Source organism: Scylla paramamosain, chromosome 15, assembly GCF_035594125.1.
Source record: "Scylla paramamosain isolate STU-SP2022 chromosome 15, ASM3559412v1, whole genome shotgun sequence".
NCBI classification, from domain to species: domain Eukaryota; kingdom Metazoa; phylum Arthropoda; class Malacostraca; order Decapoda; family Portunidae; genus Scylla; species Scylla paramamosain.
The window spans coordinates 3,313,187-3,335,266 of record NC_087165.1 but is presented as its reverse complement, the minus strand read 5'-3'; the positions used below and the strand labels follow the sequence as shown (position 1 = coordinate 3,335,266).

Below are 22,080 nucleotides of genomic sequence, written 5' to 3'. Positions count from 1 at the left end.
GTGAACAGCTACATGAGCCTTTTTGCGGATGATGCAAAGTTGCTGAAGAGAGTTGAGAGTGCAGAGGACTGTGGAACGTTACAAGAAGACCTGAACAAGATATCAGAGTGGAGTTATAGATAGGAAATGGAATTTAATTTAAAGAAGTGTAAAGTAATAGAAAAGTACAAGAAAAGTAAAAGGAAATTATGTGTTGAATGGTGTAAAGTTGAGTGGAGCAGAAGAGGAAAAGGATCTCGGTGTTACAGTGACTGGGAACCTGACCCCAGAGAGACACATTAGCAAAATTACAAGAGAAACCTATAACTTGTTGAGAAGAATAAGGAAGGCCTATGCATACATGGATGAAGAGATGGTCGGGAAGATGATCGTGTTGCTGATAAGACCTAGACTAGAATATGCAGCAGTAGTGTGGTTGCCATACAAGAAAAAGAATATAAGGAAGTTGGAGAGAGTTCAGAGAGCAGCTACGAAGATGGTACCAAGTATCAGGGACTTGTCATATGAAGAGACTGGCAAGGATACATCTACCAACGTTGGAAAAGAATAGAGAAAGGGAAGACTTGATTGCGATATATAAAGCATATGAGGGAGTAGAGGAGGTGGACTGGAGTGACTTAATGGTCTGGGATACATGGGACACTAGAGGACATGGAAAGAGGCTGAAGAGGAGTGCTTGTAGAAGAGACATCAAAAAGTATAGTTTCCCGTATAGAAGTACTGATGTATGGAACAGTCTGGATGAGGAGATAGTAAATGTAGAAAGTATACATGGACTCAAGGCTAAGTTGGATATTAAGAGATATGGAGATGGGACAGCATGAGCATAGCTCTTTTCCCATAAAGCACAACCAGGTAAATACACACATACAGACACATGCCCACACCCGCTCCCCGCACAGTCTCTACTTGAATAAAACACTTTACTTGTAAAAATTCTCATGATCAAACAAAGGGAGCTAGATGAACACTGATTATTTCATTGTCAAGGGCAACTCTTCTGCTGCAAACTACGTGAGATTCAAACTGACTGAACAGGGGAAAATAAAGTAAATTAATTGGGGAAAGAGAGTGTCAGGAGCATCAAGTGAAGTGATTAAACATTATATACTTGTAACTTTTTTTCACTTTACCAAGTCACCAAGCATCTCTCTCTCTCTCTCTCTCTCTCTCTCTCTCTCTCTCTCTCTCTCTCTCTCTCTCTCTCTTGTATATCTTTTTCCAGTGAATGTTACCAGTCTTTAATTCTTATAGGTGGCTGATAGTGTGCAACTCCAAGGATGAGTGAGAATGAAGAATAATGGCTGCCTTAATCTTGGACTTTGCCATTGGTGGACAGATGCAGAAGTGTCTGGTAAGTTTTCATTCCAAAAGTCTGAGGGATCAGTTTCTTCAGTTGTCATCAGTGATATTTAGATATTTAGATATTTGCAAATATGTTTTTTGTTTTAAGATGCAGTGTTGTATGTGCATTATCTACAGCTGCAGGATAGAACTTTGTGTGTAGAGTTAAGTGAATTGTATTTTGATTTTTAAGTATAAAATATGTGTGTAGCATGCAGCTATCAGACATTTTTAAATAAATTTTGTTGCAGTCTTATATACTCTCCTTGTTCATATTTAACTATATAATTGTTAAAGAGTGGGAGGTAAGACAAATTGTGCAAATCACTGACATATTGGAAAACATGATATTGGGGAAGAAAGTATAAGGCTTGTAGCATTATTTTTCATGAAGATAATGGATTTATTTTTCTATCTTTTACAGAAGCTTCAGTGGCAGAAGAGGAGGTTAAAGAAACAAAAGAACCCTTTTCTGATCACTGAACATGTGTATAGCTGTGCGCCTCAAACCCTACATCTAGGCACAACTGGATATACAAGCCACAGTAGTATAGCAGTGGATTCAGGCCCCAGTAGTGTGATACTTGACAGCACTGTCAAGCCCTTAACTCCAAGAAAACTCATTGTCAGGTCCTTCAAGAAAAACCCAATCAGATGCAAGGCCTTGTGTCAGGTTCCTAAGGAATAGGGACAGATCCTCTTGCATTTGAAATGTTAGAAATTCAGGAGGAAATCAGGGATAATGTGGAGAGGTATATAGTGTCCCTGTCAACCTCTATGACAATTGCAGAGGCAGTTTTGGAAATTCTTTTGTACTATAAGGAGCAACATTCCTTATTATCAGTGTACCCTAGAGTTTATTGCATGTAATATATGGATTACCTGAAGATCCGCCACCCCACAGGGATCACCTGAAGATCCGCCACCCCAGACTCTCTCACTTGGTTAGGTTAGGTTAGGTTAGCCTAACCTAACCTAACCTAACAACATGAACGCATTAAAAAACTGAGTGGATATAAAAAATGCAGAAAAAAGTTTACTTCATTAAAAGTATGGGATCACCTGAAGATCCGCCACCCCAGATTGTCTCACCTGAAGATCTGCCACCCCGAGTGCGGTTGGGGTGGCGGATCTTCAGGTGATCCTAATATACTGTTTCATTTAAGTTCAAAATGTAAAAAAAAAAAATGGTTTATTATAGAAAGGATCTCTTTCTCATCTTTTTTTTTTTTTCTTAAAAGGAAATTAATTATGAATGGGAGGTGTCACCCACTTCCTCACTGACTGGAAATTGACTTGGTCACAGTGGATCATGTCTCCCATTGCAGTTCAACACTGACCAATCACGATCCAGCTCCCACATACAATGAAACTTTGGTTCTTGAACTTAATTCGTTTCTGAATGCCATTCAAAATCCAAAATGTTCGAAAACCAAAACTATTTTCCCCATAGGAATCAATGTGAAATGGATTAATCCGTTCCCAGACCCTGTCTTAGCAGCTTATGACAGACGCTCCCACAGCCAAGATGGCTGCTTCACAACATCTCCAGCTCACAAATTATTTATCCAGAAAGGCTGTACTGAATGAACTTAGTGCCACAGGATTCACCAAAAGATACTGTTTAGATGGTGCAGGTATTCTCTTTGTCACCGATCTAGTGAAGGAAGCCTTACAGAGTGACAAAGAGGAGCAACCCACTTACCTCAAAATGAAGGTGATCATAACACTTAGACATCTTGCTGCTGGGAAAAGCTACTGGAAAATGCAGTTGTACAGTAGTGATGGCGTTGGGGGATCAGTGAGAGCCACAGGTGGGTCAGATTACTCCTGATCACCGAAACTGCTTTTCTGCTTTTTCAACAGAATCACATTTACATTATTTCAAAGACCGAATTACTGTCTTGCACTCTATCTCTCCTCCAAATATATAAAAATGAAATACATATGTAATGAGTGCAGAACTAGGGCACAGTTAACCTACCTTAATTAGGCTCACCAAGCACTCACCACAAGAACCCACTGATTAATTTAAACCTCCTGCTTAGGTTCACAGAAACCCGGGCCACAATTTAAAAATTTAATGGTTGAGTACATAATAAAGAAAACACAAATGAGTACATAATAAAGAAAACACAAATAAAATATGAGTGCTTAACACTCTTAGAGGCCACACTGCTGGCACTCCAAAATACCTGATCCCATGAGAAAATGGGTAAATCCACATACAAATAAACAGGAGAAATGAACACTTCACGCACCAACACAAGAAATGTTATATGCCACTGACACTGTCCCACCCTAACCAGTACCCCCAGGACCCTCACACCCTATAGGCCCAACCGCACACCGACCCAACGCGCTGAAGGTACACCACTACCACTACCCTGAAGTACTGCAGCTCTTCCTCCATGCACGGCGGTACTAACACCATAGCAGCCAGGGACAGCAAGTTCCTCACTACAGCCTCCTTAGTTCACAGTATCTGCTACGGTGCCACCTCACTGACGTCCCACAGCACACTGCCAAGACCAAACTCCTGCCAACCAAGCGTACAAATCACCACCCTATCTCCCAATAATGTTCCCCAATGTACACTGTTTCACCATGAAAGAATACAACAAATCCCAATAACATACCTGCAAATCAAATGGCAAATCCACCACTACTCTGCACCCTGTCTCTCTCTCGCTCGCCTCTCCCGCCAAAATCCCCACAACAACAAACCTTCAGGGCCTTAAGACTCGTTTTGGCGGGACTCGCTGACTAGTCTGTGAGTCTCTCGCAGGCGCGCCCACTTCAACTTCTTACACATATGTGAGGGTGTGTGGCAACACTCAACTTCCGGCCGTATCACGGCGCGTGGGAGTTAGTGTCTACTCAGCTGGGACGGAGACAGGTTGTCCCGTACCCTCTCTGTACATGGATACTTACCTTCAGTAAACCTCGCCACGCTTCTCCTGCCTTTCCTTACTCCAGCCCCGACATGGCGCAGTTTCTTCAGGGGTTAATGGAGGAAGGCATGGGTGGCGTACAGACGCCCACGGGAGCCGTTAGCCCAGCAGACGCAGCCATGTGGTCTTCGGCGCCGTCATACCGCGCCATGCAGCGCACACAAAGCCCTGCCCCCACACCAGCCACCGGGCAGCAGCTTTGGCCAGCAAACTTGCAGTGGCGCCCACCATCTCCTCCACCCAGACCAGGGGGAGCGACCGCGGACATGTCGCCAGCTGCGTTTGAAGCGTGGGCCACCAGCGTTGAAGACTACGGCAGCATCTGCGGCTGGGTGCCACCGATGGCAGCACCCTATGTGCGCCTCCTTTGCAACACAGAGGTGCAGCAGCGCATCGACGCACGCCTGGGCAAGTACGAATTCAGGCAGCTCTCAACCACGGATGCAATTGACATAGTAAGAAGCGTAGTGATTGGCCCACACTGTGTAATTGGAGCGTGGGCAGAGTTCTTCTCACTGGTACAAGCACCGAGTGACAGCGTGTGTGCGTACATCTCTCAGTGCCGCGCCAAAGCAAACGAGTGCGGCTTCCGGTGTCCTGAGTGCCAGTGTCCCTTGGATGAGTACATGCTCAGCAAGAAAATAGTGATGGGGCTACGTGACCGCAGCATGAAAGCGGAGGTGCTGCGAGGCCTCCCACGCCTCGAGTCATTCAGTGATGTGGTCCGCGCGTGTGAAGTTATTGAGGCGGCAGAAAAGGCTAGTGAGCGGCCCCCTAGTGACGTAGCCGAGGTGGCGACAACGGGTCCAGTGCACTGGTCTGGGAGGCAAGGAAAAGCTCACCAGGAGGGGGCACGGCAAGGACGCAGGCGGTGCTCAGCGTGCGGAGACTCTGAGTGCTGTGGTGGGCGGCAGTGCAAGGCGTTTGCAGCAACATGTCGTTGCTGTGGCCAGAAGGGGCACTTCTGGCGCCTGTGCCGGGCCCTCACCCCTCAGGGCAGTGCCTGCCCTGCCCAACACTCGAATCTCCCCCCAACTTCCGGAGCAGTGATTGTTGGAGGAGTGGAGACTACGGCGTTGCTGTCCGTGGTAATCAGTTGCTCCCGGCCCCGCGCCACTTGTTCCTACACAGCAGTTGCAGACACCGGGGCACAAGTGTCTGTAGCGGGCCACCTACTGTTGGGGGACCTCGGCATATCCCAACGTCAGCTCCAGGCCACACCCATGGCAGTCACCCACGTTGCCGGGGGCAGCATGCGCCTCCTGGGGACCATCACATGTCAAGTCTCCGTGGGGACTGCCTCCACCACGGAATGCATCTACATAGCGGAAGGTGTGCAGCAACTCTACTTGTCGCTCAAGGCATGTAAGGCCCTTCACCTGGTCCATCACACCTTCCCGCGCCCCCTAGCGCTCACTAGTGTGTGCGCTGTCAAGGCTGCAGACACCCCACAAGTACCACTTCGCCCGGAATCGCCGCCCCATGAGCTTGTTGAGGAAAATGTTGACCGCCTAGAGAAATGGTTCCTAGAGCACTTCGGGCGCACGGTTTTTGCCATGGGACGCATGCCACTACCTGAGATGAAGGGCCCACCTCACCACATCCACTTACGACCTGACGCACGCCCTCATGCTGTCCATGTCCCAGCCACAGTCCCGCTCCACTTCTTTGACGAGGTACGACGTCAACTGGATGATGACGTGGACAAAGGGATCATCGAAGCGGTACCTGCAGGCGAACCTACCGAGTGGTGCTCTAGAATGGTGGTGGTGCCAAAAAAGGACGGCAGACCCCGTCGCACGGTCGACTTTCAGCGCCTCAACCGCGCAAGCCTCAGGGAGACACATCACACCAGACCCCCCTTCAACCTCATCTCTAGCGTACCCAAGCATGCATTTAAGACAGTTGCTGACGCCTACTCAGGATACCACCAGGTTCCCCTCGACGAGGAAAGTCGCAAGCTCACAACATTCATCACTCCTTGGGGATGATACAGGTACTGCCGCACCCCCATGGGCCACTGTGCGTCACAGGATGCTTTTACTAAACGCTTTGATGACACCATCACTGACGTGCCCAGGAAGCTAAAGTGCGTGGACGACACCCTACTCCACGACAGCAGCGTCAGCGATGCTTTCTGGCATACATACGACTTCCTCCAGAGGTGCATGGAGAGTGGTGTCACCCTGTGGCCCGACAAGTTCCACTTCTGCAGGAGGAGCGTTACCTTTGCCGGCTACCTTCTGGGCTGGGAAGGGTACCAACCGAGCCGTGACCTCGTCAACAGCATAACTGACTTCAAGATGCCCGCACAGCCCTCCTTGACTGATGTGCGGTCATGGTTCGGCCTAGTCAACCAAGTTGCACCCTTCTTGGCAGTCGCCCCTGTCATGGAACCCTTCAGGGAACTACTCAAGAAGCCAGGTGGGAAGGTAGTGTACTGGGACAAGCAATTGGAAGCCCTTGTCACCTCGGCAAAAGACACCATTGGGAGACTGGCAGCTGAGGGACTGCGCTTCTACGATGTATCACGCCCCACAGCAGTCCTCACTGACTACAGCCGACAAGGTATTGGCTTCGTTATCTTGCAGCAGTACTGTGAGTGTGTCTCCGAGAAGTCGCCACTGTGCTGCCCCAGCGGGTGGAAGCTGGTGCTCTGTGGCAGCCGACATCTCACAGCAGCTGAGAAGAACTACAGCACTCTCGAGGGAGAGGCACTCGCCATCACCTGGTCTCTGAAGAAGGCACACCTCTTCCTCCTCGGCTGCAAGAACCTCACGTTCGTCACAGACCACAAGGCCCTCACAAGAATTTTTGGGGACAAGGAGCTCAAGGACATAGCCAATCCCCGGCTTCTCAACCTGAAAGAGAAGACGCTAATGTTCACCTTCCGCATCAAGTACCTGAAGGGCGACACCAACTGTGCGGCAGATGCCTTGTCGCGCTACCCGATCCTGTCAGGTGAACCAGAAAGGTCGGACGAAGACGAGGAAGAGCTGGTATGCGCAGCCATGACGGCAGCTACAGTCGCAGCAGCTGAAGATGAGATGGGGCATGTCGTAGACCTTCGTCAAGTGGAAGAAGAAGCCGAAGAGGATGAGGAGTACCGCCTCTTGAGGGAATGTGTGGCCAATGACGGGTGGGCTGAGCGCAAGGACTGGGAGCCGCCTGCCCTCCGCCCGTACTTCAGGATGCGGCGCCACCTGTCCTCCCAAGGGAGCGTGGTCCTGTACACCTGTGATGAGAAACACCCGCGACTAGTCGTGCCTGCAGCCCTCAGGCGCACAGTCCTGGCCAACCTGCACGCGGGGCACCAGGGCAGGGACTCCATGCTACGCAGGGCGAGGCAGTCAGTCTACTGGCCAGGGATTGACGCGGAGGTGGAGCAGAAGAGGCGCCAATGTGCAGTATGCGACACGCACGCCCCCTCCAGCCCCGCAGAGAGCCTGATGCCCACCCCACCCCCGCAATATCCATTCCAACAAGTAGTGGCAGACTTATTTCAACTGGATGGCCACACCTATATCGCCTTTGCCGACAGGCTCTCAGGATGGCTCGAGGTAGAGCACCTGTCAGGCGATGCCACCAGCGCACGCCTGATAGCAATCTTTCGACGGTGGTTCAGGCGCTTTGGTATCCCAGAGGAGCTGTCGTGTGATGAAGGAACAAACCTTACTAGCCAGGAATCCAAGAGCTTCTTCAACACCTGGTGTGTACGCCTGAGGATTTCATCCGCACACTATCCCCAGTCCAACGGCCGAGCAGAGGCGGCAGTCAAGTGTGCGAAGAGGCTACTACGCGGCAACACTGCCCGGAATGGCTCCCTGGACACCGATGCTGCTGCAAGGGCAATCATGCAGTATCTCAACACCCCCACCGCAGGGCTCTGAAGCCTCCCCAGCCCAGCTGCTCACAGGACATCAGCTGCGGGATGCCATACCTGTCGACACATCTCTCTATGAAGTGAGCGAGCGGTGGGCTTGGCTTCTGCAGGAACGCGAACGGGCCTTTGTCCGCTCTGGGGACAACGCAGCCTCTCGGCACAACCAGTCAGCCCACAACCTTGAGCCCCTTACACCTGGCCAACGGACTCACATCCAGAACCCCAGCAGCGGATGCTGGGATCGCGCAGGTACTGTACTGGAGACTACAGCACCCAGACAGTACCTGGTGCGGCTGGACGGCAGCGGGCGCGCCACCATCAGGAACAGGCGCCACCTACGGCCACTCACGCGCGAACCGCACACTCAGGCAAGCGACGACGGGGCAGCTGCAACACCTGACCCCACCCCGCCTACTCAAAGAAGGCCCCAGCGCTCCAGACGGGCGCCATGTCACCTCTACGACTACGTATTAGGGGACACCACCCCTTAAGTGGCACTGTGAATGTCGCACGCCCATAGTGTTTTGCCATTGACGGATCACATTGTGTTTATTTATTTCTCGCCCCCCATGTGCTTGTAACCCTTGGTCTGATCCATTTGAAGTATTTTCTGTTTTTGCCATTACACCGCCCAGTTTGGGCTTCCTGTGTAATTGGGGGGGGAGTGTGGGGGTGTGTGGCAACACTCAACTTCCGGCCGTATCACGGCGCGTGGGAGTTAGTGTCTACTCAGCCGGGACGGAGACAGGTTGTCCCGTACAGGTTGTCCCGTACATGGGTACTTACCTTCAGTAAACCTCGCCACGCTTCTCCTGCCTTTCCTTACTCCAGCCCCGACAACATATTTATAGAAACTATAAATTAGTAATAAACAGCAGCTTTTGCTATGTCTTTTAATATTTGAAATCAAATAATTTTGTTCTAGAACTGAATTATGGTGCCGCAACCAAAGCAATAACAAGTTTAAATTTTTGTTAAAAAAAAAAAAAAAATTGTTCGAAAAGAGAGGCATTTGGTAAGGTTCCTCTATATATTATGTATTTTGAGGTGCAGACACACATTGCCTTATTCTGCCTAGATATGTTGGAACAAAACATCACATATAACATGTTTTCTTTTGGATAGCTTCTGAGGGCTAGCTGCTAAAAAAAAAAAAAAAAAAAAAAAAAAAAAAAAAAAAAAAAAAAAAAAAGATGAAATTCAGCAGAAGCTGAGTAGCTAATATTGAAATAGCTGTAGCATCCAACTTTGTTTAAGAGCATATTTATTTCTTGTCTATACCAATATGTTTTCTTCTAATCAATTATTCACATGTCCTTCATTAGTGGTGATAAAGTATGCTACTCAGTAATTTAATGATAAATTTTAATTTATAAGTCTTTTTACTGTGTTGATAATGGATGCTGGTCAGTAGTTTATTTATGAGAATAAGTTCACATATGAGATTAGGGAAAGTTATCTCTAAAACAATGTGATTTTAAAATTTCACAATTTTTTTCTTTTAATTTCTACGGCCTTTTCTACTAGTTCGTAACAACTGCAAGTGCCAGTGTTGTATGTAGGCCACTAATATACCAGCAAATTTAATTTGCTAAAACTATATTTTCAAGTACAAAAATCGCATAATTTATCTCTGGTTTCACTGTCTATTTTGATTTACATTAGATAGGATCTATTTTCCTACACATTTGTAATACTATAAAATGTCACCCAACTCCTCATTGCACTTTCAAGACCCCATGTAATTTTTGCCTCACCATTCAGTAATTTGCTTTACCTAACTAGAAAGAAAATTTTATGTAACTCTCAAACCCTACATAGCATTATTACCATGTGTTTTGGTGTAGCCCAAAACTAAAAATTGCTCTCAGCATTATTATCTATGCTCCATATGAAAACATAAATGGAATATATATATATATATATATATATATATATATATATATATATATATATATATATATATATATATATATATATATATATATATATATATATATATATATATATATATATATATATATATATATATATATATATATATATATATATATATATATATATATATATATATATATATATATATATATATATATATATATATATATATATATATATATATATATATATATATATATATATATATATATATATATATATATATATATATATATATATATATATATATATATATATATATATATATATATATATATATATATATATATATATATATATATATATATATATATATATATATATATATATATATATATATATATATATATATATATATATATATATATATATATATATATATATATATATATATATATATATATATATATATATATATATATATATATATATATATATATATATATATATATATATATATATATATATATATATATATATATATATATATATATATATATATATATATATATATATATATATATATATATATATATATATATATATATATATATATATATATATATATATATATATATATATATATATATATATATATATATATATATATATATATATATATATATATATATATATATATATATATATATATATATATATATATATATATATATATATATATATATATATATATATATATATATATATATATATATATATATATATATATATATATATATATATATATATATATATATATATATATATATATATATATATATATATATATATATATATATATATATATATATATATATATATATATATATATATATATATATATATATATATATATATATATATATATATATATATATATATATATATATATATATATATATATATATATATATATATATATATATATATATATATATATATATATATATATATATATATATATATATATATATATATATATATATATATATATATATATATATATATATATATATATATATATATATATATATATATATATATATATAGATAGATAGATAGATAGATAGATAGATAGATATAGATATAGATATATAAAAGCCTAAAATGGTATTCAGAATGCTGTGAATGATGAGGCTCATATGATTAAACTGGTAGGAAATATAAAGCAGGGTGGACACCTTTTACAAATTAGATAATTTCATATATAGAAATAGTTCTTGATATTCATATGAGCCAAATGATTATCCACTATGATGAAAAAAATAGTCATTAAAAAGTTAGTAATAGCCATTACATTGTGACTTTCCTTTCTGTGTGCTGCACATTCATTCTTTTTAATTTCTGAAAAAAAAAGTTTCTCTGATTCCATCTTCTTTGGCAAGCAAAACTTGAAAAAACATACCATATAAAAAATTTACATCTCTTGCTTTTATTCTATGAGACAGTGGATGGCTCCTGGAACCCTTCCTGATGACACTTCCCGATCCTGCAGAGCAGCAGTAAAACAGGAACTGTGCCAAGACATGTATTGTAGAACAAACTTTTGGCATATTCAAGACTCCTCAGATGCCTTCATAGGGATGGAGGAGTAGGACCATTCCAGTATGAGCTGATATGATGTGCAAGAATTGCACTTGCTTGTATACTCCTGCATAGCTATTGCATAAAATAGAATACCCTTGCAGGAACAAGCTGCAGGTGATGATGAACAACATGTACACACAGATGTGTGTACGTTGTTGTTCATCCATGCCCAACATTAATTAATGTTGGGCATGGAAGGGTTATAAGATGAGAACTTCTCCATCAAGTATTTGCACTTCACTTCTAAAACTTGGTATATTGTGTAGTGGGAGTAGCTACTGAAGAATGTTGTGTATTATTATTGTAGGATTTTTTTTTTTTTTCAGTAGTTTCATTGATTTTTTAAGTTGCATATCACATTAATAATTTGAATTCCTTGTAGTTTTACAGCTAAATATGAGAAATATCTGATATGATGATGTTGAGATTGGGATTAGTATGGGCTTAAATATATGAATTCTTATTTTTATATTTTGCAAAGTTTTGTAGTATTTCAAATGTGTAGCAAAATAGATCATACCCAACATAAATCAAAATAGACATAGTGAAACTAGAGATAAATTATGCAATTTTTCTACTTGAAAAATATAGTTTTAGCAAACTAAATTTGTTGATATATTAGTGACCTGCATTCAATACTGGCACTTACTGAATATTATGAGCTAGTAGAATAGGCAGTAGAAATTTTAAAAAATCTGTGAAATCTGAAAATCACATTTTATAAAGATGACTTTACCTAATCTCATATTTGAACTTAATCTTATAAATAAATTATTGACCAGCATCCATTATCAACACACAAAAAAGACATAAATTAAATTTTTATCAGTAAATTATTGAACAGCATACACAATCACCACTTAAGGACATGTGAATGATTAATTAGAAGAAAATATATTGATGTAGCCAGAATATAAAGGCATCTTCTTCAGTTCTCACAAGGGCTTAGAATTTTAGTTCCTTGGAGCTCTGCCCACTTAATCACTAAAGAAGAGACCAGTGGAGTTGCCTGGAATGCTGCCTAAGGAAAAGTGTCGCACAGTTAATTGGCAATGTTTCCTCACAGAGACTGCAGCAGCCTTAACCAACTGCTCCTTGAAGTTTATGCTATTTAGAAGTGAATTACTGGTCTTCCAGGCCTTGTGATATTGTCAGTTGAATAAAAGTAATCATTTGGGGCCGATTCTTTTTTTTTTTTGATTGAAGGAAAGAGACAGGCAGACACATTGGTTATTCTTGTTTAATGGTTGTTACATTTAAAAAACTTGGTGCATGGTACTGTACATATGGCAGTTATGAAATGAAATGTCAAAGTGTCTCTTTGCTGGTATTTTCACACTATTTCTGCATTTTGGGTTTGTTCATCTCTTAGGTATCCTTATTTATTATCCTATTCTGTCTAGACAGACTGCATGTACTATGATGTAATGAAATATGTTCTATTATTAGCAATTATGGAATGGAGCAAGAGAAAACCATGATGCAGGGAACAGGTTCAGCAGCTCTCCAAGTCACAGGTCATTCATAGGAATGAGAGCGAGGTCCCTCGCCTGGCTGTTTAGATTTAGCCATGTTAAGGGAATGTTCTATCCTGTGTATTGCTTCTTCAGACCTGTGCTACTTCAAATACAAGCCATTCTGCAGAATATTTTAGTGTGAATTGGTTGTATCAGTCATGACCTCACACTGCATTATGGTATTGTACCTGAACACAATGATGTGTTGGAAGTAGTGGCTCAAGACAAGAAGGCCATTCAGACACCTTTACCTGCCCTGCCACAATGCTGCACACTGCTGGAAGGCTTGACTGCTCCATGCTCATTGTAAGCAAATGTGAAACAATTCACATAACACAGTTTTAATAATAGTTTACACTCATGACTGACTTGTATGCAAATAATTTTGTATGCTTAAGATTTTATTGAAAACAATACACACACACTGGCTTGTTTTCACCTAACATGTTTACATCACTGCCCATGAGTGGCTGTCTTTTGCTCTGCAATTCTCGCAGGTGCCTAGAAAGGTTGTGGCCTGAGGTAGCTGTAAGGTTCCAAAGCTCCCAGGAGATCTGTGCAAAAGGAATGCTTTGGAAAATACCTGTTTCCAAGGTGCTTACGAAGAACTGAAGAAGATGCCTTAAGTTCTAGAACCGAGGTTCCCACTGTATATATATATATATATATATATATATATATATATATATATATATATATATATATATATATATATATATATATATATATATATATATATATATATAGCCACATGCTCAGCCTCTCATTTAGTCATGCCTGTCAGGCAACACCTAATTGCACTTATCCCAGCTCACAGAATATAGATAAGACATAATAACTACTAATGGACTTAATGACAGTTGCTATCTATTCACAGGCACACAGCTATAATTACACAATACTCTTTGTGTGCTGGTTGACACACCCTTAAACTCAAAGACCAGACTGCCTCACTAAAAGGCTTGTGTGAGCACTTTGTCCATTAGTGGTGGTATAAACCAAGATTAAAGGAATACTCTTTTAATCTTGGTATAAAAAATGACAAATACCTTCTTCACTAGCTTGTCCTCTGAGATCAGTCATGCTTGTTTTCTAAACTGAGGACACTACACTTCTCTCTCCAGCATGGAACTCTTGATACTCCTGTTTGTAATGAGTATTTTTTTTTATTCTTTGCTCCTTGATACTGTCTTCCCAGTCTTTTTTTTCTCTTGTGTCACTTTATCAAATGATTAAAGCTTAGCTTTAATTAATATAGATATGAAATAAAACAAATTAACAGGCTATTTTTATTCATAGTGAAGAATGCTGTACACACCACAGAACAGTGATTAGAATACAGTAGTTAGCTCACAGTGTGACATCTTAGACCCTGAGACCCTAAGACAGCAGAGGCTGACTATCAGTCTCACAAATATATAAATAATATAAAAATAAAAGATTGCTGCCTAGTTTAGCAAGTCCCTTTTGCCACAAGAGTTGGGAAGTGGGTCTCTACCATTCCCTGCACCTCTATATATGCCAGCAAAGGGAAAGAAAGGCTTCTTTGAGGGTTCTTCTGTGCATGTTAGATACAGTGCCCTATGGGTCTACTTGACTACGTGGGCACTGACTCGCCACACTCATGTATGTCTCAAAAATAAGCGGTAAAGCATTTTGTATAAAGTACCTCAAGTTGCCCTTGTATTGTGAGGTTCTAAGGTGCAGCGGACTATCTTCTAGGTTCTGTACAGCATGCCCGCTGACACGACCAACAACACTAAAGTGGAACACAAAATACGCCATACCATGATTTAAATTATACATGACTATTCAAGTAAAAAGATGCTAGTTTATCATTTTAATGTAAGGGGATATATTTGTTCTTAATCTACTGCTTTGCTACCATCACTTATCACTCTGCAGGGAGAAGGAGGAAAATAATCACCTCAGTATCTGATCTCAATCAATTATGCTAGCTGGGTTCACACTATCCTGCCTCACACGTTGTCTGGAGAGGAAGTGCATTGTCAATGACGTCACTCTGTTGACAGGAAAATTAGTTGGAGTGCCTAATATTTTTCTGTGGGATGGGAGAGCATTGTTGGCCATACTTATGTGGCAATAATGCTCTCCTGTCGACAGTGTCATCACTTACATCCCTCTCCAGAAGATGTATGAAATGGGCGTGGTAAACCTGGACTGACAGGAATGAAATGTGTCACATCACTGGCCCACTCCACATAAACAGGTAGCTTGTAATCTCAAGTTCTAAAAGATCCAGCAAAGCAATGTCTCTGTCTTTTATGCTTGTTAATAAAGCATTGCATATATCCCTTTACATGTCCTTGACTAATTACTTTGAAACTCTTTGCCTATAACTTTGGTTTTTAATTTTAATTATGAGGCTACATCACATGAATGATAGGCATGTGCTGAAATACTGCCTGCCTTCTTCATGAGACTCTAGTCCTAGTTTAAAATTTTGTGTAAATGTACTGTATGCTGTTCTTCTGAAAATACCAATTTGAATACAACTAAGTCATTCCAAACACAGCTGGAGATTTTAGCAAACTTTGAAAATGACATTTTGGTAAAGGCAACATTATTTCAGTGTAATGATTTAAACTAATATACACGATTGAACTTTGATTTGTTTTCATGTACTTGACCACCATGGAAATAAGAAAATCTGATAGTAACAATACCAATTAATGGGCTATACTTGCTTGCTGCATGTTGATTGCTATTTAGTGGTATCATGTCCAAATTATGTACATATTCCAGTATGCTTTATAGAAAACAATTACAAAGAACATAAAGTAGTTAATAACTGCTGATACAAAATGTTAAAATACAGTTGTAATAATAGTACCAATCAAAGCAGTGACAGTAGGAATCAGTAAACAAATCACTCTGGCTTGAATCTTCCTACATTTTCATCTGAGACTACAAATTTTGTCACTTTAAACTATATAAAATACAATTAATTAAAGCAATCATGTATAACTAGTGCAACTATTTTGATACTAGCTTATTTTTATCAATGTTGAATAAAAATAACCAATCTGTAAGACATAATCAGTCAGGTTCAGCTATGGCTTGTATTTTTATAATATCTATTATGAATATATCATGGCCAGTTCAGTTTCTTAGACAGATGGTAATTTAGCATTAATGAATTTATGTCACAAGTACAATCTAGCTTTTATTTAATTATTCTTTATGATGTAATGATATATATGCCTATGTGTACCTAGTTCTTAATTAAATCACATTTAGGTAAAATATCAGTGACTGATATATCATTGTGGAGTTGCACCATCTGATGACATTATGGTGCAGCACCACTTGTGGATATTATGGCATTGCACCATTTGGTAACATTATGGTGCCACATCATAACAACATGACACCAGACCATCTGAGGGCATTATGGTGAAGATGCAAAAACATTTGATTTGTTAGTGACTGTTTGTCAGTTTCACTTTACATTACAGTTTATGGAAACTTATGGAACCATATATTATAGTCACAGTCACTGGTAATTGAAGCCTACATTACTGTACTCAGGCAACCTAAGCAGCCAAAACCATCCTGTGAGTATTCTTTAGGTATATATATCACTATTACTAATATATATAGGCAGCAATGGCAAATACACTTAATGTAATTGATTTTCAATTTCAAATAATACATAATATTAATTGCCTGTATATATTATGAATAGTGATAGGTAGTTCTAAAGCAAACAGCATACATGATTTCAGAGAGTGTTGACAAGTAGTCTCTCTCACTTTTCTAGTGTTCCCCAATCACAGTGGAAAGCATGGACTGACAAGATTGCCAGAGTATGATGATAACTGCAACTATAATCAGTGAGCTTAAAAAAAATTAACACAATAAATTTATATATTTAGCATGTCACTAACAGGACTTAGGCCCCTTTCACACAACGCCACTGGTTACCCAAGTGTGAAAGGGCTGGATAACTGCAAGCAACAAGTGACTGCACCAATGTTAGTAGCATTTACCTGCCCAGGCAAATGAAATGACCTTGTATGAAAGGCTCCCTTGCATATTATGTGATGTAACTAATGGAAGCTATTGGTAACATTGTGTGAAAGGGGCCTTAAATCCCCTACATTTGTTTTTGCAAATGAAACATGATTCTGGCATTGTTTGTTCAAACATAATTTTGGTATTAAAAAGTACAAGCATAATTTTTCATTTAATGACAATATTATGTTCCTATTTCCACAGATGCACTACTATTTAAGACTGCATGTCAATGTCAATAGATTGTCTGCACGCTGTATTCTTCCCAGCCTAATCACATAATTGATAATGATGATGATGATGATGATGATGATGATGATGATGATGATGATGATGATGATGCTGGTAATGACGATGATGATGATGATGATAATAATAATAAAAATAATAATAATAATAATAATAATAATAATAATAATAATAATAATAATAATAATAATAATCATAGCAGTATTAACATTGGCATACTCATATGTTTGGTGTACAAGGTTCACTGTATTATGCAGCATCATTTTAACCTCCTTATTGAGACACACCTCTCAGTGGACTACAATACAGCTATGGTGTGGCACTTGGATTGTGTGGACACCAAAATGGAGAACAGAGTGGGAAATGCATATAATAAACTGCTTGGTGACCATGTTGTATTGACTGATTTTTTGTTTACACACACACACACACACACACACACACACACACACACACACACACACACACACACACACACTTTTTCATTTCTCAACACAACCTGAGCTTTGATTAAAAACCGCATAATGATATATATATATATAAAAAAAAATATATATGTATACTGTTTCAGGATGAAATTTGCATCATCATAACTGTACACTGATGTTTCACACACACACACACACACACACACACACACACCACAGGTATAAACAAAATATCATCATCTGACTGACTGGCTGGTCGTGTGCATTACATAACACTTTAACATGTACAAAATACATAGCAACATGCATACCACATTAACAGTTGTTTCATCCTGTACACATCTATACTACCAGGTGTGGATGTGTATGTATAACAAATATAATGGTGTTCCTATACCTGTGAAAGACAGTTGTAAAGTATAGTGTACATTAAAACATTAATTTATTTACAAACATGCAGAGAGGTGATCAGCTATGTTATTTAAAGAAACTTTAACACTCTCTCTCTCTCTCTCTCTCAATAAATACTGGTGTGTATGTGAGACTGGGTGAGGGGGGAGTTGAGGTCCTCCAGTATGAAGGATAAAATGGTCTCCCCAGAATCAGTCCCCCGCTATTGCTCAGCACAGCAGAACACAGCCGGGCTGGGCAGTGTGGTTCAGTGGTGCTGGACCACAGCATCCAGCACTCATGCTTTTTAGGTTCTTCCACCACCACCATCTCCCTCTTGCCGTCCTTGACCATCAACAGTACTGGGTTCTGAAACTCCAAATGCAGCCAGCTCAGACAAAAGTGGCAGAGGTCTTGCTGGCCAATACTTGACAGCCTTCATGCTCTCAGCTTCACGCTGTAGTGCTTGGAGGCGATTGAGTAGTGGCCAGATATGTTGTTCTAGCCATTCACCGACTGTCCAGTCATCGAACCACTCTGCCAGAGCCTCACGGGCAGTTTTAAGGAGCAATGTGACAGAGTGCAAACGTGCTGGCAGTTCCTCTAAGTCCTCATCCACTCGCATAGGAGAAGAATAGTTGTGCCGACGGTTGTAATCAGTGATCCAGGCTCGGCTGCGGGTCACGCGTTCCAGATAAGCATCCACATCGCGTCGCGTGGCATCCAAACGTGCTGTCATTTTGAACACTGGTGCTCCTGGGAAAAAGCACCATGAAAATTTGTCCCACAGAAAAGGGTCAGCATCCAGATTGAGCCATGTTTGATATTTGGGTGTCTGCATGCAATTCAGTGCCTGATACAACTGGCCTTGCACACTGGCATTGAAATAACCATGTGAGACAGCCAGAAGATTTACAGAAAGTGAGGGCATGGCTGCAGGCAACAATTCACACAATACAGCAAAATGATCATACCGCTGCCAGCCTGTAAGCACCAGGCCTCGAAATCCACCTGTGAACTTGGCTGTTTCAGCTGACATCACATCCAGCCAGTTCAGATTATTGTCCAGGTGTCGTCGTACATTAGGCACTGTCAACTGTTCCCCAAAGGCGCCTTTGAAAGCAGATGCTGCCCACACCCGGGGGAATACTTGCCCAAACTTGCTCCACACTGAAGGCTGCACAAATCTATACACATCTTCAGCATACACCCAAACCATAGGCTCTACCAACTGCCCTAACTGAGCCTCTTGCATTGCAGACTCTGAGACATGACGCAACATGTCATCCCATACAAGTGGCACGGCGGCATATTTCTGACGGACGTAACGTGCCACAGCCTTCATATGCTGCAAAAATAAACTTTCACGCACCACCAAACGGCAACGCTCACACTCACCAAGCTGAAACACTTCATCACAGCCAATGTGAAGGAAGCGAGCCCCAGGATGGAGTGCCATGGTTTGGTCCACCAAGGCCCGCACCAGCCAAAGGGACTCATTGAGCGATGGACACAATGCCTGTGGGATCTCTGGCACCTCCCGCAAATGGGCAAACCGTTCATGCTTTAAAGCAAACTCAAGATGGCCAAAGGTCTGTACTAGTGGGATGACTTCCAATCCATGGCTGCGACAGGCAGCCACAAGGCCCGATATCTGTTTCCGGGAATAGTGGTTTTTGGCTGCCACCTGGGCCAGCCGGCCACGCCATGGGAACATGTCTTCATATTCCAGCATTACAGCTGTGGCACCCTGGCGTGCAAGCCATGGAATAAGCTGGAGGAGAGCTGACATTTTAGGTGGTGCACCCTTTAGGTCAAAGTGTACAACACGATGGGCAGGGATGTAGTTAGGTCTATCTGTTCGACCATATACAGGTTCACCATATGGATTATAGCGGTACTGGCCACCACCCCACACACCTGCTGGTGGCAAGTCTTGCTGTGGCAGCATCACAGCACCAGCTTCACCAGCATTCCCACCACCTGCAGCCACCTGTTCCTCTTGAACTCGACGTTCAGCCACTCGCCGTTGCAAACCCTCTACAGCTAGGTGGTGCTGTTGGCTGGCAGGGTCAGATGGCACTGCTTCTTCATTGATGCTGTTCATGTTGTTGTTATTGTCAACATCATCATGCACATGAGTATCAACATTACCCTCTGGTCCACTCTGTGACCCTTCTCCACCTGTGACAAATCTGACCCGCTGTACTTGGGTGCGCTCCGAAGGCTGCTGACCCATCTCGTGCTCATGTGGTGAATATAAAGTGTTGAGGGCTCGATGGCGGGGTGCAGATGGATGGTCTAAAAGACCAGAGGGAGCATACTGTAGGTAGATCACACCTACCATCACTAATACACATGTCCCCCAAACCACTTGGCGTCGGGCGCGCCATGCACCTACTCCTGCACGTCCAAACCATGCCCGCAATACCTCCATCACGCAGCCCACACAATGTAGTCTCTGTTCACCAGCAGGCCCCACACCCTCACGTCCTGAAAAAAAATTTAAATGTATGAGAAAAGAGGTACCAGAATGCTCCAATACCTGGCACACCTTGAAACCAGGACTAAGACATCTAGCATACAGCCTCAACCACCCACCTGGTATGCCTTGACTCACACAACTGATACTGTAATACCCATGTACTATCAAATACTGTGGTCCACGTATCAGCAGTCACACACATAGAGCACCATCTGTCATACACTGAACACACCATTAGCCACAGATGTGACAAACCATCAGCCACACACTTGATATAACACCAGCCACACACTTGACAAAAAATCAGTCATGCACATGACACAAAATTAATCACAAATGGACACACTGTCATCCACACATGACACAAGTGCCACACACAACAAACAGTGACTGTCAGCCACAGACATTATATACCCTCACCCATACATCTGTGCTCAGCACAGTATCATACCCATACACCAGGTACCCTAAGGACCACTGCAGATTCACAGAAGGACAGCACTCAGCATGATGGTCACAACAGCTAACAGTGTTGGTAATCCAGTGCTTTGCATGCAGTGTTTGATATGCATCATAAAATCTTACTCATGATAATATGATGGTGATGCTATATACTGTATATATATATATATATATATATATATATATATATATATATATATATATATATATATATATATATATATATATATATATATATATATATATATATATATATATATATATATATATATATATATACATATACACACACACACACACACACACACACACACACACACACACACAGTAAAAGTCCTGTGTTTTGGTATTTACAGGACTAGAAGGGTGCCAAAACATTGAATATTCTGAAAGATCAGATGTGAATTTCATCAGATATATTAGCAATAAATAAATGAGAACATAGGTTACTATTTATTTATTTATTTGCAGAAAACATAAACTAATGTCTCCAAGACAAACAATATACCTAAATCTATTGTAAGGCTGTATAACTAGACTGTAGTCTAGTTCAACTGCTGTGGAATGTGAGGGTCTGCTGAGAGATGTCGTCTGCAGACGAATGCATTCTAGAATGCATTATATTTGTCAACCATGCACACTAAAGCATAGAAACATAATGTTGTTTTCTTGTTTTATGAAAATATATGCACTGAATGTGTAAGATGCTGTCTGGTGATAAAAACAACACAACTTAGAAGTATATTATGCATTGTACTTCACTAAATAAAACATTAAGTTGTTTTTAAATAAAAAAAATAGCATG

The 22,080-nt window shown here is 41.0% G+C and overlaps 1 protein-coding gene and 1 long non-coding RNA gene across 8 annotated transcripts in view; both read right to left on the bottom strand.

Moving 5' to 3' along the window:
• Nucleotides 1-22,080, bottom strand: part of LOC135107278 (hexosaminidase D-like) — a 165,711-nt gene that overhangs the window by 9,795 nt on the left and 133,836 nt on the right. For 6 of the 7 annotated variants that reach the window (XM_064016944.1, XM_064016943.1, XM_064016946.1 and 3 more), the window contains one exon: nt 14,499-20,821. The exons of the other annotated variant lie outside the window; for it this stretch is intronic. In XM_064016944.1, coding sequence (XP_063873014.1) covers nt 18,636-20,821 — 2,186 coding nt within the window. In that variant the 3' untranslated portion in view covers nt 14,499-18,635. Of the gene's footprint in view, nt 1-14,498; nt 20,822-22,080 lie in introns of those variants that run through there. 7 annotated transcript variants of the gene reach the window in all.
• LOC135107277 (uncharacterized) lies at nt 3,411-4,076 on the bottom strand. The gene is made up of 2 exons (XR_010271681.1): nt 3,984-4,076; nt 3,411-3,883 (listed from the first exon to the last, which is right to left on the bottom strand). It is a non-coding gene; the product is annotated as an uncharacterized LOC135107277 (long non-coding RNA).